This window comes from Lontra canadensis, unplaced genomic scaffold (assembly GCF_010015895.1).
Source record: "Lontra canadensis isolate GAN:19392208 unplaced genomic scaffold, GSC_riverotter_1.0 scaffold57, whole genome shotgun sequence".
Lineage (NCBI taxonomy): Eukaryota > Metazoa > Chordata > Mammalia > Carnivora > Mustelidae > Lontra > Lontra canadensis.
Window position 1 is genome coordinate 4,415,343 of NW_022631051.1, and position 15,618 is coordinate 4,430,960.

At 39.5% G+C, this 15,618-nt stretch overlaps 1 protein-coding gene across 10 annotated transcripts in view; it reads left to right on the forward strand.

Annotated features, from left to right (window-relative positions):
• The window catches only part of PTPRM (protein tyrosine phosphatase receptor type M), a 765,571-nt gene that overhangs the window by 329,559 nt on the left and 420,394 nt on the right, over positions 1-15,618 (forward strand). For all 10 annotated transcript variants that reach the window (XM_032875725.1, XM_032875726.1, XM_032875727.1 and 7 more), the window contains one exon: positions 10,073-10,188. In XM_032875725.1, coding sequence (XP_032731616.1) covers positions 10,073-10,188 — 116 coding nt within the window. The remainder of the gene's footprint in view (positions 1-10,072; positions 10,189-15,618) is intronic.

The window sequence follows — 15,618 nt, forward strand, 5'->3', positions numbered from 1 at the left end:
TTTGTGTGTTTGTCATCCAGCTATGTGTCATCTGTGGAAAAAATGTCTGTTCATCTCCTCTGCCTATTTTTAATCAGATTATTAGGTTTATTTATTTTTGCAGGGGGGGTGTTGAGTTGTAGGAGTTCCTTATATGTTTTGAATATTAACCCTTTATTGGATACATCATTTTCAGATATCTTCTTTTATTTAGTAGGTTACTTTTTGAAAAAGACTGAAAAAAAAAACCCACATGCCATTTATTGCATAAAGTGAATATAAAATCCAACATTATGGTGTTTTACTATTTTGGAGTATGAAATAAGGAGGTTTTTTTTAAACAGTAAAGAAATGCAGACTTCATAATATAGCATCCTAAGTTCAAAATTATTCTTATTTTATAAAACAAAATTAATTTTTTCACTCATTGATTCATTTGCATACCCAAATACTGTTTGCCTACTTCTCAATTTAGATTTTTTAATGAAGACATTAAGTAGTGTGATAAAAATAGGAATAATAGTGACAAAAAATTAGAACTGTTTTCTGAATTACGTTCTGTTGAGTAATGATGAGTGATCACATGCTTTGACTGAGAAGCGCATAGGACTCAGAACTGACATTTCATTTTATTTATTTTTTTTAATTTTGTTTTTATTTATTTGACAGAGAGAGAGATCACAAGTAGGCAGAGAGGCAGGCAGAAAGAGAGGGGGAAGCAGGCTCCCCTCTGAGCAGGGAGCCTGATATGGGACTCGATCCTAGGACCCTGGGATCATGACCTGAGCCGAAGGCAGAGGGTTAACCTACTGAGCTACCCAGGTGCCCCTGACGTTTCATTTTAAACACATAAGAACCTGACTTGGATTTTTCTCCTCCAAAATATCAATCATTCTTCTTCAAGATATGAGTGACTTAATGAAAGCTATTTATATGTAATACCTAACTTATTTTTCTGTGATAAGAATGTTGAATCTGTTTTGCCACTTGAAAAATTATTTTATTAAGACCCATTTTTAACTTTCAAGCAAAACAAAAATAGTTTGGTCCTGTAACCTGTTAAGAGCAAAGCTTCCTGCTCCTATCACAAGAGTTACTAGGCCTCTTTGGCCCTATAAACACATAATAATAATGATGCTATCCTCAGTGGGATAAATGTAGGGATTAAATGAGTTAATGTACATCAAGAACTTAGAACAGTGCTTGGCACATTCTAAGAGCTCAATAAATGTGAGTTGTTTTATTATTTTTAGGCACTCCGTCCTGATGGGCCCACTAGACTAAGTTAGCCGTAGATGAAGTAGCTAAAATGATAGATTACTTACGTGGGGTGATTTAACAATGTCCATCTGAAAATTTAAAAAGGAAAATGTTTGCAGAATGTACTGTGCCTCAGTGTGGGCAGGGCCAGGCTGTTCTTTCAGCAAAAGTTGGGCTTCCTTGTTTGTGAAGACATGCTACACAAATAAGAGGGTTGGCTGCTTGTCCTGGCAGTTTAGGAATGCCTCCAGTCCGTTTCAATCTCTGCCATTCCATTAAAATGCAAATGAAAACAAAAAAGGGTCAGGACCGTGTCCTCTTTTGTCCCTCTTCAGTCTGCACTTTGATCTCACAAATTACCAGTCTTCGATTTTGTTGTTGGCGTTTAGGTGCAGGCTTTGAAGGATCAATAATAGGAAACATCTGCAAAAAGATCTGCATCTTGGTCAGTAGTTTCTGGCTTTGGGATCAAAGGTTGATTTGAGATCAATTAATACCTGCAAACCTCTATTCTTTTAACAACTATTTTCTTAATAAGAAGCAACAGAATATGGCAGAGATGAGAACATAGGAGAATTGTAATAAAAATCCTGTTTGATATTCATGGAAGATATTTAGTTTTTAGAACTCCTGCAGACTTGAGAAGAAAGCTGGCATACCATTTTGAAAGGGTATCTAGGAGACGAATGGGCCTGTAAATTTGGAGAGAGAGAGAGAATTTTTCTTTTTGAATATGGGATAGATTGAAATTTTCTGCTCTAACTGTACTATACCTGGTGTTACAATTAAGACAGTTTGGCAAGGATCAGAGCATACAGCTCAGCATGGGATCAAAACTTTTCTGGCTGGAGAGTCTTATTTCTTGGGATCTTTTCCAGTTTCCAGTGGTAGATTAGTTATTTTAAATAGTAATGAACATTTTTGAGAGTACCAGACACACAGAATACCTTCCTGGCATCATCTTGTTTAATCTTTTTCCCAACCCTATGTGATAGGTAACTTAAAAAAAAAAAAAAAAAAAAAAACCCTGTTTTACAAATTAAATATATATGTCACACACACATATCTCCACTAAAGCTTGGGTTGAAGAACTTTTGCTTCTGTTCAGAAGTCGTAAGGGGCTGAAATATTGATGCTTGAATGCTTGAACACACGTGGCAGAAATCCAAATCTTAAAATAGTGTCAGCCTTCCAATTGGAAAACAGTTCTAGAATTCACATCAGTGGACATGGAGAGTCCAGGCATCTTAAAACTTTGGAAAGATTTTATAGGCCTTTAACGTTGGTTGAAAAAACACAAATGGCAATATTAGAAATTTTGACTTCCACGCTCTTGGAAGAAACTGATCTGGAAAAGAGAATTCCACAGTCCCTTTGTTGTGTTGAGCCTGGTGGAAGAGTTACTATCTTCCATTTAGGTCAATTAATTATTTTTCATCTGAAAAGGGTAAGTTGCTTATAATAATACTTGTGCTTACTAGGTTCGTATGTGTTCTTCTGGTTTCCATTTAAGCTGTGGCTTTTATTATCTTAGCCAGGTTATTTTTTTCTGGCAGTCTTTTTCTCAACTAAGTTTCCCAAACCAAAGAAAGACCATTCCAAGGAAAGGCTCTCCCAAAATACAATTTGAACAGAGGTATAAATTCCTTAGACCTTTAACCTTACTGTGTGAGTAATATGCACCGGCAGTCTTTCAGAAAGCTGTATTGAAGATCAAAACAATTCTAAAGGAAAAGTAATAACTTTCATCCTGTCCAATAGATCTTTAAGAACAGGGGCAAAAAAGACAGACTTCCGCATAATTGTATCTTTGGCCTCCAAATTAAAAATGTAAGTCATATCCTAACAAACACCCCCCCGGAGGCAGTAAGTATTAGCAGATTGTCTTGATCAATGAGTTTTTTTCTGTGTCTTTCTTTTTGTGTCTTTGTTTCAAGCCATTGCTTGAAACAGAGCCCTTAGGAAAGCAGCCTCCCTGGGGTGGACTTCCCAGTGAATGAACAACCCAGTGGCAGAACTAGTGACAATTCTGATAGTCACATTATTTATTATTATTAAGTTAGCTGATAGAGCAGAGTACATGTATTTCTTGAGTTTCTCAAGACAGGTTACAGAAATTAATACTTGGTACTTTTGAGGGTGTAATGAAAAGAGCTCTCTTACCCTGCTAGTAGAGATGGAAATTGTTACATGCTTTAAGCAAAGTAGTCTGGCAATTTGTGTCAGAAGTCTTTTAAAAATGCATCTCTTTTGTCTTATTAAATTCAGTTTCTGAAAATTTATCCTAAGGAAAAAGCAGAAAGTCTATATGATGATTTAATTATGAAATCTTTTGTGTTAGCATTATATATCAGAACCCCAAATGTTCAAGAGGAGAAGGTGATCCAGGAAACTTTTGTATGTCTTTATCATGGATATCGGGACTTCTCAGTCTCGACCCTACTGACATTTTGGGTCAGTTGATTGTTTTTGGTGAGGACTGTCTTGTGTACTGCGCGTTGTTTAACACCATCCATGGTGTCTCTTCTCACTAGATACTAGTAGTCCCCCCACCTTCTCCACCCCTGTTGTGACAACCAAAATGTTTCCAGACATCCTGAGATATTACCTACGGGGGGAGGGGTGCCATTGCCCTAACTGAGAACCACTGATACATCAGGCAGATTTTCAAATAGTTTTAGATAAATATTTAAGATGGGAAAATGCTGACAATATTTTTAAAAAATTTTTAAGTGCATAGTTACCACAAAAAGGGAGAAGGGATACCAATAGACCATGTTAGAGGGTGTTCACTTTTCTTAATGGCATGGGGTTGTTCTGATAGTGCAAGGCAAAGCCAGAAGCTCCCACCAGAGACCTCAGAGCAGCCCATGAATAACGTAGAAGCCTGTAATATGCTCCCATGAGAAAGGATTCTACCAGGTGCAAAAGCTTTTGGTTTCAACTGAATTTCTTTTTTCCTTCATTCCACCACCTCCCCATTCTTACTCCATTTTCACCTGTTCTTATGATTTGGCTTTTCATCTGTCTCCTCGTCTACTACAATAAGTAATCTCTGCGAGCATTCCTGGATGAATCAAAGTTCAGTTTCCCAGCCTTCCTCACCTTGTCCAGGCTTTAGGTCAACATGCTATTTGTCTCAACAGGTTACAGTTTATGTTCAATTTTTTTTTTTTTAACTGTGTATAGGGGCTCCTGGGTGGCTCAGTGGGTTAAAGCCTCTGCCTTTGGCTCAGGTCATGATCCCAGGGTCCTGGGATCAAGCCCGGCATCGGGTTCTCTGCTCCGCAGGGAGCCTGCTTCCCCCTCTCTCTCTGCCTGCCTGTCTACTTGTGATCTCTGTCTGTCAAATAAATAAATAAAATCTTAAAAAAAATAAAACTGTGTATAGAATTATATCATATTTCAAAAATTATTTCTTAGAGATAAATTTTTGTATGATTAAAAATTGAATAGTTCCCTATTTTTAATGTCTATTATTGAAAATATTTTGGAAAAGTGAAAAATAAGTTATTTAAATCACAAACCCTAGGAAAAAGAATTAAATTGATTTCCAATATCTTGGACATTTTTAAATATATTAACCATATTAGTAGGAAGAATATGTAAATGAAGTTGGTCTGGGTAAGCTGTTTTCAGATTATGTTCAGATCTGGGGGGAAATGAGTTATATTATTTCTTGGGCACCTTAGAAACATGCTATAGTATTTTTAAAAAAGAAAAAGAGGACTATACGGATATCCCCATCCTTGCTCTTCCAAAATAAGTCTCCTGCCATGCTAGATAAGGAATGAAATTTAAAATTTCAAGATTTGAAATTCATTTTCTATAAATTATTTTAGCCCATGGGAAGCTTACTCTTGATGTTCAAACTAAATGTCTTTTGGCTTTCCCCTTCTGCCACTCAGTGTGGAAACCTTTGAAGAGCTGAAAATCTCTAGTGATTTTATAAAAACAAAGAAGGAAATGTTACTATAGGAAAGAGAATCTTTCTTGCATTTCGGCATCTATGGGAGGAGAGGGGGACACTAAGCTGTGTTGTCCCCACACACTCTGATTAGAACTTCTGATTGAGAAATTTAAGAGAACTCATTTGTAGTGCATGAAAGAAGTGAGAAGGATTTTGAGAAAGTCCTTGGGGGCCTTGGGGAATGGGGAGGAGACAAAGGAAAAAAGGAAAAGGAGTCATAGGTAGGGTGCAGGGCAAGAAGCCAAGTCCTAAGACATAGATGAGTAGCACATGGAGATTTTGCAGTGGATTTTTAGGGGAAACTTTTTTGATTTTTAATTTTTGATAGCTTAACTATGTATGGAAATACCAGGAGTGATGCTCAAAATCCTCCCCAACCTTTTAGGACAGGCCCAGAACTGACCCTGGGCTTACCCCCAGTGGGCTGAAATGGCAGACCAGCACCTCAGGTGCAATATCCCTGTACCGGAAGTGATCATAAAAGATGGCTACACATTCAACCTTGTCTTAGGGACCCAGCTTACTATGGTGGCCTTCAGCAAGAGGTGAGCAGAGATAGGAGGCATGAGATGGACAGGAGAGGGCAGCGTAGTGAGACACCTGCCAATCGAACGAAGAGGATACTCAGTCTTTAACAATCCATGGGAGTATGGAAGTGGAGATGGTGCTTATTGTAGGTGGGAGCCAGCTTGGGAGATTTTCTCAAAGGATCCACTGAGGTTCTAAATGATCCTTTGCAAAGTCACGCAGACAGGAAAGGAAGCAGACAGAGTTAGCCCTGTACTGGTGGAGCACGTGGGCATCAAGGACTTGGAAAGGCACATGCCAGCTGACTGACAGGTTCTCAAGGGAGGAACAGGACCAAAGAGGGTGAAGAGAGAGGCCAAAATCAAAACCTGACAGAAGAGCTTCCACGCCAAGAGGCCCCTTCTAAACAAAGAAGCCTGGGATTCCAAGCCAGCTATAGAGAGCATACTCATTTTAAATGTGACTCAAACCAGAAGCCTTCTTACGGTTTACCCATGGATGTAAGAGGCGTCTCCAAAGAGGGAGCAGAAGAGGCAGCCTCCATACCCAAAACACCTGCGGAGAAAGCAAGGAAGGACTCCATTACCACAGGTGGACCACTACCACGGCAGTGGCCCTTTGAGCCACTGAGAGCAGCAACAGCCCATAGCATGCCAGTCGCAAATGGCACCCCACCTCCCGCTCTACCCACCTCTCAGCCCAGCCAGCTGTGAACTCTGAGTCTACAAATGGCTCCCTCGCCAGCCTGCTCCTACCATGTTCTGGCAGTCTCTGTTGGAAAACTCTTCTTCACCCTTCTTAGGGAAACCTGCCTCTCTGTAGTTTCTGCATACTGAGTTCACTTCACAAAATCTGAAGTCAGTTATCAATCTCAGTGGCCCCTGCCTTTTCCCCTGGGACCCGGTTTTCCTTCACTGGCCTGAACGGTCTTTTTTTTTTTTTTTTTTTTTTTTTTTTCCCCACTGTGCTTCTTAGGACAACAGTTCCCTGTAGTATCTATCAGCCTCTGAGCGCACCTGGATTGTAAGCTTTCCTCCTGGTGTGATCCCAGCAGTGGCTCGGGCTCTAGCCCACAGCTCACCAGCGGGGAGTACAGTGGCTGCGGTTTTCTGTGGTCTGGATGCCCTCTCTCTGTCTGGGGTGTGTCATGAAGTCAGGTCTGGCTCTAGAAGGGCTTGTCTGCCCTGGTCGGGGCGCACAGGTGACTGGAGCGGCTCCAAGGTTCCTGATGATGGAGGACTCTCCTTGTGGCCAACAGGAGTATTGCGTGGTGACAGGGTAACAGATTCCTTGTCCCTAAGAATCTCACGTTGCTCTGTGGGGGTAGAGGACACCTACCAGGTGCGCACACACTCTGGAAAGGGAAGTGAGCTAAGTCCTAATTCTGAGACAAATCTACTTTTGGGGAGGAGCACAAGAAAGAACGAACAAAGGAAAAAAGCTTCAGGAAAATGACTTCAAAAGTAGAATTTTGAAAGCTTTTGAGGGGGAAGTTTTGGAAACAGATCAGTGTGGTAGAAAACATTTCCCCTTCGGAGACAGGAGGAGGAGGAAAGAAGGCTGTTGGGCTGGCTAGGGGCTTGCTGGTAATCTGAGGAGAGCAGTTTCTGTAGATGGGCAGAGGCTGTGTGGCTGGGGGACCCCTTGAAAGGGGACCCCCCAGTGGCTCAGGAAAATTGACAGGAAATATACCTAGCAGCTCCCTAAGGAGCTAGCAGTGCAAGGTAGTGTGTGTGTGTGTGTGTGTATGTGTCTGTCTGTACGTGTGTGTGGCCTGTAGAGCACAGACTGCTCTGATCAGCTCCCTCTGAATTCCCATGAAGTAGCTAAAATCTACTGCTGTACAAACACACAAATGAACAGAGGACTTACCTTTCATCATCTTTTTTCCTCTCTTGAATGCTCTGTGCATAATATAGTTTGATGTCCATGTGGCTAGGGGTAATGTGCTTAGAATTATTTTAAAAGGGAAAAAGTCAAAAAAGTTTCCAATTGATAACAGGTGTGCTATAATGAATGTAGTGTGTTGGATTTGAAGAAGAATATTCCATTTGCTTATATTTCCTTTTTTTTTTAACATCTTAATTTAATTTTATTTTTTTTGTGTGTTCCAAGGTTCATTGTTTATGCACCACACCCAGTACTCCATGCAACTCGTGTCCTCCTTAGTACCCACCACCAGGCTCACCTGTCTCCCCACCCCCTCCCCTCCAAAACCCTCAGCTTGTTTCTCAGAGTCCACAGTCTCTCATGGTTCGTCTTCCCCTTTGAGCAAGGAAACAGCTTTTTTGCTTCCAATGTAGTCCTGTCGATTCAGTCAAATCTCAAATTCTCAAATTCTTAATGATTTCTTTTAATATCGGGAACCCCTGATATAGGTAAATCTAAAATAGTAATCGTTAGGACTTTTTGTGTAGCGAAAGTTTGTTCATTTGTGTCAAAGGTGAGGTTAGGAGAGTAGAATTCTACAGAAGTTGCAGTTGCAAGTAAACGGTTTTAAAGAATATAAAATCAGTTCAATTGAGTAATACGAATTCAATTTAAATGATATGAATTCATTGATTAATTTTAAATAACATGCTTTTGTTATTTTTAATAATTGTATTATTAATTTCAAATAATTATTATTATTAATTTCAAATAATATGAACTCAACTCAATGTGCCTGGTTTTGAAACTGTTCACACTCTGGTTCTGACATTTACTAGGCAAGAACCTACAAGTTTCCCAACTTGCAAAGTGGAAAAAAATACCTATTCACAGAACATTTGTGAATGTGAAGATGGAAAAGTTTCTAGCACATAAATGCTCAAAACATGCAAAAACAAGGAATACTGTTATGCTGAAAATTAAAAAAAAATTTTTTTAAAAACCATGTTACCTTTTGCCATTTTCTTAAAGCAAAACATTTTTCAGCTTTTTTGGGAACAGAGACTAGAAGAGAAATTTGATTTAGGGACTTTTTAAAGAGGTTTTTAAAACCCACAACATCATGTTATTCTTGGCCAAAGATAATTTAAATTAGTGAAAAATAGGTCATAGGGCTTTAAATTAATATGTTAGTATTAGCAATGATGACCCATAGTTATACTACTTTTGTAGAAGTTATTTAGGACATTTTGCTTGCTAAACATCATGAATACATTTTTTGAGTTATTAGTGGCCTCCAAGTTAGTAATGGGCTTTTGCTGTGTGTTACTGATATTAAAATGCATTTCTCTTTGTTTTTGGTAGTAACCCCCGTCCATTCCTAATTATGTTCTGCACAGGTTAATATTAGTGCTGGTTTATCACGTCTGAGTACTCAGGAATGGGGTACCATTCTTTGAAGGTGCCTAGACATGGCCTAAAGACACACTGATGGTGAGGACAAGCTGGCAAAGCATGAGAAATTTATTCGAGTTCTTGTCCAGAAGATTTATCCATCCCTCCAGAAAGTACCAGCATCCTGTTCCTTCCTTGTCTACTCCCTAACCACCTTCCTCCCAGCACCATGCTTTTACCCTATCATTGCTGTGATAAGAGACTTTCCCCAAAAATGCAGCCTATCATAAAATTTAACTGCTGACCTGTCATTCCGGTTCCTTCACACACCTGTGCTGTCTGTTGCAGAAATTTGGTCTGCGCTTCTCCGATCAGATAGAATTATCCTTTATTCAGAGGGTTGTCCCCCATGGACAATGTCTGTTATGAGACTTAATGTTGTTTAATATTTAGAATCATTCTTTCTTCTTAAATTATTAGTAAGAATCAGCAGAAACTGCCACGCTATGGCAGTCCCAACATAATTCCCCAGAGTCTGTCTATAAGGATAGTATTTTTGGTAGTTGGGTAAAATTACATAAGTAATGCTGCATACCAATTAGTTGTATTAAAATATATATTACGCACAGCTTTGTACTTGGCTTAAAAAGTTTCCTTGACAACATCATTTAACTTCTTACTGTTCTTTTCATGTTGCTCGTATAAATATCTAATATGTTTTTGTTCAAAACATCAATTAGGGTTCAGTGTAATCTTTATTAATACAGATCTGTTATTACAAGAGGACTGCTGAGCTATGATAATTTGCACAGCAGGAACAATAATATATCTTCTTTCTTCTTGGGTCTATCCCAGAATGCTTGGCTTTTCTGTTCTTTCAGAGTACACCAAAGCCTTCCATGATCCCTTTTACAATCAGGATGAGATCTTGAAAGCATTCTTATAAGCAAAAGCCACATTTTCTTCAAAGGTAAACAAGATGGAAGGGTCCTAAATTGCAGATAGATTCAAACAAGACAAATGTATGTGACAGAGCTCCAATTTAATCTTTCACTCTCTCTCTTCATGTAGCCAGAACTCCCCACTTCCTGCGGATTCAGAATGTGGAAGTCAACGCAGGCCAGTTTGCCACCTTCCAGTGCAGTGCCATCGGCCGGACCGTGGCGGGTGACAGGCTGTGGTTGCAGGTACAGTAACTCACCATCACCGACCGGTTCAGGGAGAGTCGAGAGGCAGGAGGGCACGACCCCTGGGGAGGGGTCCAGGGAACCGGGTCAGGATTGGGTTGTTGATGGACGACTGAAAATGTGACTTGTCTCTCTTCCTTCCTTCTTTATTGATAAGTTGTAAGATTCCTAAATGTTCTAGATAATGCCTACTGTTCTTCATAGACCTTTTGTTTTTCCCTTTAAATTTCTGTTTTTTCCCATTGCTTCTGCTGAGCCATTTTGCTTTGAAGATACGGTTGTCAAAATACTTTTAGAGCAGGATATTAAAGTATCAAATATAGAGCTCTCCCCTATTCTTCTTCTTGAGAACTGTCCAGAGCATCGAACCACACACACACACACACACACACACACACACACACAGATCTTTTTGTAATTTGAATTCCAACAAGAAAAAAAAGCCTCAACTTAGAAATTAACAACACATCTTTTGAGTATTTAAGTGGACATTTTTAGTGTAATCATAATTTGTGTGTCTTCTTTTTTTAATTTAATTTAATTTAATTTGTGTGTGTGTGTGTGTTCCAAAATTCATTGTTTATGCACCACACCCAGTGCTCCAAGCAATACATGCGCTCCTTAATACCTACCACCAGGCTCACCCAACCCCCCACCCCCTTCCCCTCCAAAACCTTCAGTTTGTTTCTCAGAGTCCATGATCTTTCAAATTCCATATGTATTTTGCATGGCCAATAGTGTCATGCACATAGCCATGGTTGCCAGAATTCTGAGAGAATGAGTGGGATTCAGACCTCTCCTCTCTACCTGGAAGGCCTCCCGCTGCTGTAGGCTCTATGTTTCATCTCCCCTTCCGATGGCATTCTCCGATTTCATTCTTGTTTCTTCCTTTTATGTATTGATCTGCAGGACGCTCATTCTTTACAGAGACTAGTGTTGATTTCCACCTATCCCTCTTTCCTTGTAGGTCTTGTTTTAGTTTGGTTAATTCTATATTTATGTTAGTTTGCTACTGAGCTGCTCCATGACTTTACACCTTTGTGTTTCTGTTCCATTCCCCCATGACTTCAGCTTCACGCATGCTGACCTATCCTCTGCCTCTCACCTCTCCACCTCCTATCGTCCCTCCTCTTCTGCACTGTCATGGGGACTGTGACGTGTCACAGTTGCGTGACACTCTGTAACTGTGAAATTTCTCTTGCCTTTTCATCATTACAACTGAAATAAAACTGAAATTAAAAAAAGGCTGTTTTTATTCCTCGACTTCTGGGGCACATGGAAGATGGCCAAATGTGCTGTCCCAAGATTAGGCAATAATATGTTGACAGCTGGGGAGTACATTCTGAAGGAGGGTTCTTAAAATATTCTTGGGCCCATTTGCACAATTCCTCACCCTTCTACCTTGACGTCAGTGTTTTCTCATCTCTGGTGTCCCTGTGAGAAGATCCACTGGCCAGGAAGGAGGAGGGTATGCAGAGGACCGAGACCGCAGGCACCAAATTCATCTTAACTCTTTCTCATTCTCCAAAAGTTTACACTCGCTACTGTAAGAGATTTTGCAGCCCGTGGCTACTGTGCTCCATCCTGATCTTTGGTGTTTGATTTTGTTTTTTCTTTTGTATCCCAGTTCCCAATTGTTTTAGAATCTTGATATGAGTGACTGAAAATTATTTTCTTTGTTAGTGGTTGTTTGGTATTTAACTTGATCAAGATGGGCTGTGTATGGTAACTGATGAGACAGGCATTTTTAATGGATATTTTCCACAATGCATTAGCTACCTTTTAAAAATGACACTTTCCTGACATTTTTGATTTATCTCCAGAATCTTAGATTTTCATGGAAAATAGTTTTGGGCTTCTGATATTTGTGTTAATGTTACTTCAGAAACACAGTATAAAGTCTAAACTCTTGCCTTAGCCGAGTCTCAGATACTCCCAAGAATTTATAGGCAAGTTAGGGTTACAATTTGATCTTTTTGTTTTTACAAATATCCTGGAATTGGGATGCTCCTGGTTCAACTTAGCATATTGGGGATCTTTAACTACTTCCTGCTACAAAGGAGAAGACTTTGCTTTAAAGAGAATCTGTATCTGAGGCTAATGATTTACTTACTATATGTTAGCTAATTGAACTTAAATTAAAAAAAATATAAAACAATAAAAAATAAAGAGAATCTGCCTTGTCATAGGGAGAAAGCTAGCTGCTGTTTTGAAAAACAGGTCTAAATGCAAAGTCTGAGCCTTCACTCCACTAGAATCACTTGGGGGGGGTGGTTTAAAAAATGCCTGGTCTACACCAGGATTCTGATTTAATGGGTCTGTGTCAGGGCCCCGCATTCAGGGCTCCCCAGGGGACCCCAGAGTGTGCTCAAGGTTGACAATTTTTGGGCTCAAGCAGAGCCCAATGCATGTCCCAAGTCAGGAAAGAAAAAGGCAAAACCCAAGGTACAAAGGTAGCTGTATTCGCTAGCCTTGATGGGACTATCACATTGAATTTCCCATGCCCCTGAACTCTCTTGCTTTTGTTCTATTACGTTTGATCATTAGTGTTGACAAAATTGTTTTTACAGTCCATCCATTAATGCCTTTCTTGTCTATTACCCAATCTTGTCTTGCCCTTCTTGGCATCGATGACTGCCTATTACCCTACAATTGTCCTCATGGTCATATCCTGAAGGGGATGATCAAAACAGAGGTGTCATGACTTTGAAATTCTAAGTGAAACTCCGTTTGTCCTGGACCTGGCGTGCCCTGTGTGAACCTCTGTGATGTTAGAATAATTTTACTGTTAAATGATTTATTTCCTCTGGTTGGATAAGCATCCTGTGGGAAAATGTTTATTTTATTAATAGCTAATGAAGTAAGACTAGTGTCCTTCACTTGCAAGAATGGTTCCTATTAAACTGTGTTTGTGCAAAGTGACTTCCAGTTAAGTGAGGATTTGTGGCAGGTGATGGTTTCATAGAGCCCTCCGAGCCTCTCGCCCTTGCCCTGGCCTTTGCCTGAGGTCATCCTTTAGAAGTTGTGGGGAAAAACAAACCTGGAATCATGGTGCAGGATCTTTCGAGTGTAGAGGTATAAATATGGGCATTTCATCATTCCTTTAATGCTATCACAGTTTCAAAAATGCTTATCTGCTGCCTACGAAGTCACTTGCGTCCTCAAAGTAATTCTGAGATCCAGGCAGAAAAAATGAATGGGAAAAATGTTTTAAGGCTTTTCTTTTAAGTACTAAGTCAAGATTTAGAAATTAATAATGCATTTTTATTTAGGGAAACATTGATGCTTTGGAGTATCATTGTTTATAATAATGTTTGTTACTTGTATGACCATATTTTGAGTTCTGCTGTAGGCATTAGCTCAGTTTCATGGGTATATCCCATGGTCGTACCCTTCCTTTATAGATGAATTTGAAGTGCAGGATTGCTCAGCGTCACAGAGGTAAATGGCATAGCGGGGAATAGTACACCCATATTTCCTTTACTTAACTATTGCTTGATTCCACTATCCTAAGACATCTTCCCATATTCCAAATCTAGATGAATAGGTAATATGTACTTACCACTCTGTTGGAAGTATTTGGATGTGACTGACATTGCATGATTAACCTCAAGGAGCCATCATAACCAAAAAAGAAAAAAAAAAAGTCCATATGTATTACATGCCCATACCGATCCACCTCTACAAAATGGCCAGCAGTTCAGTTGTTTAAAGTATAGATTAAATATGATCGCTGTCAGAGCCTTTCACAAAAACATAGCACATATAAATTTAATGATGACACTAATGAAGAAATGTTTATGATTAACAGATGTGTCCCATCTGCTTACATTTTCCCCGTCTCATCTGTGGGCTACAGGTTATTGTCAACATAGAATTGTTTTTTCTAGAATACAAAACAACAGAGTAAAACACAGTTCATGAGCATCCATTAATACAGCAGCAAAGGACTTAAAACACCTTCCAGACAATGTACAGTAGGAAGACTGTGTCTACAAAATGGTTTTCTCTCTGTAGCATGAAAGTGGCGTGCAGTGTGTTTGTTGAGATACTTGGCTCTGTGCTATCAGATACATGGTCTCAGCAGGGACTGTCACTGTGGGATACACTCAAATGAAATGTATGTCTAAAATCATTCAAGTATACAAAACACGACAGTATTGCCTGTTATTATCAACTTTCTGATCACTGTGGAGCCTACATTTTTAAAATATCTTAGAGTATGTAATAAGATATAGAGAAGAGAAAATGGAATTTTAGGTGTCCTTCTTTTCATACTGATGGGCAATTTCTGAGTTAGTTGTATTTTTACACAGTCCTGAATGCCCCTTAAGCCATGTATGGTCATATTAATATTATTGTTGTACTTTCTGAAGCAGTTTAAATTTTATTTTCCTACATACACTTGTTTCCCCTAAGAATTAATATTTATAATACCAGTTTTAACTTTTCAATAAATAAAGATGGTCACCAAAGCTAGTATTGATGGTCATAAATCTGAAGATGGCTTGTGCACATTGTTTTCTAGGAAACATGGGCCACCTTGCCCTCTTCCCCTGCATCCGTGTAGTTTGGGCATTTTTGTAACTTCTGCTGTTTAACTCATTTCTGATCATTGTGGAGCCTCCTCCAAATTCCTTCGTCTTTTTACTCGGTGTCTTGATTGGTTTGGACTGCTATAACAAACCACCACGGGCTGCGTGGCTTAAACAATTTATAGAGACTGAAGTCCAAGGTCAGGGTACCATCATGGTGAAGTTTTCATTGAGGACTCTGGCTTATGGACAGCCTTCTTACTGCATCCCTGCATGCAGAAAAAGCGAGCTCTGGGCGAGGCATCCCCTTATAAGGACGCCAATTCCATCAAGAGGGATTCAGTCTGATGACCTCCTCTAAGCCTAATTACCTCCCAAAGGCCCACCTCGATACCGTCACACTGGAGATTAGGTTCGATCATACGAATTTGGGAGAGACCTAAGCATTCAGTCTACGGCATTTGGCTACCATCTAAAACTCGGAAGTGGGTGGGAAATGAAAGTGGTTCAGCCTCCAGGACAAATGGCAGAAATCAGGGGGGCAGTAGAGATGCCTTTTGAACAATAGATGAATGGCATCTTTGACCAAGCCAGGAACTGGCATGAGCAAGTTGGGTGAATAGGAGTTGGCCAAGGAAACCTGGAAAACAGTGATTTTCTCTCCACAGATCTTGAGACCCCTATCATTTTTCAATAGCTTATTTCTAGAATCACAGAATTATGTAATATCTGAATGTGGAATAGTCCTCAAATCAAATTTTATTCATGAGAAAGTGAAAGCCCAGAAAAGGTAGGAAACTTTAACACAATCGTATATTATGTATTTAATTATGATATGTATTAAATACAGTTTAGTTTGCTAGTGAAAGTCAATTATAAATATGTATTTACAAAT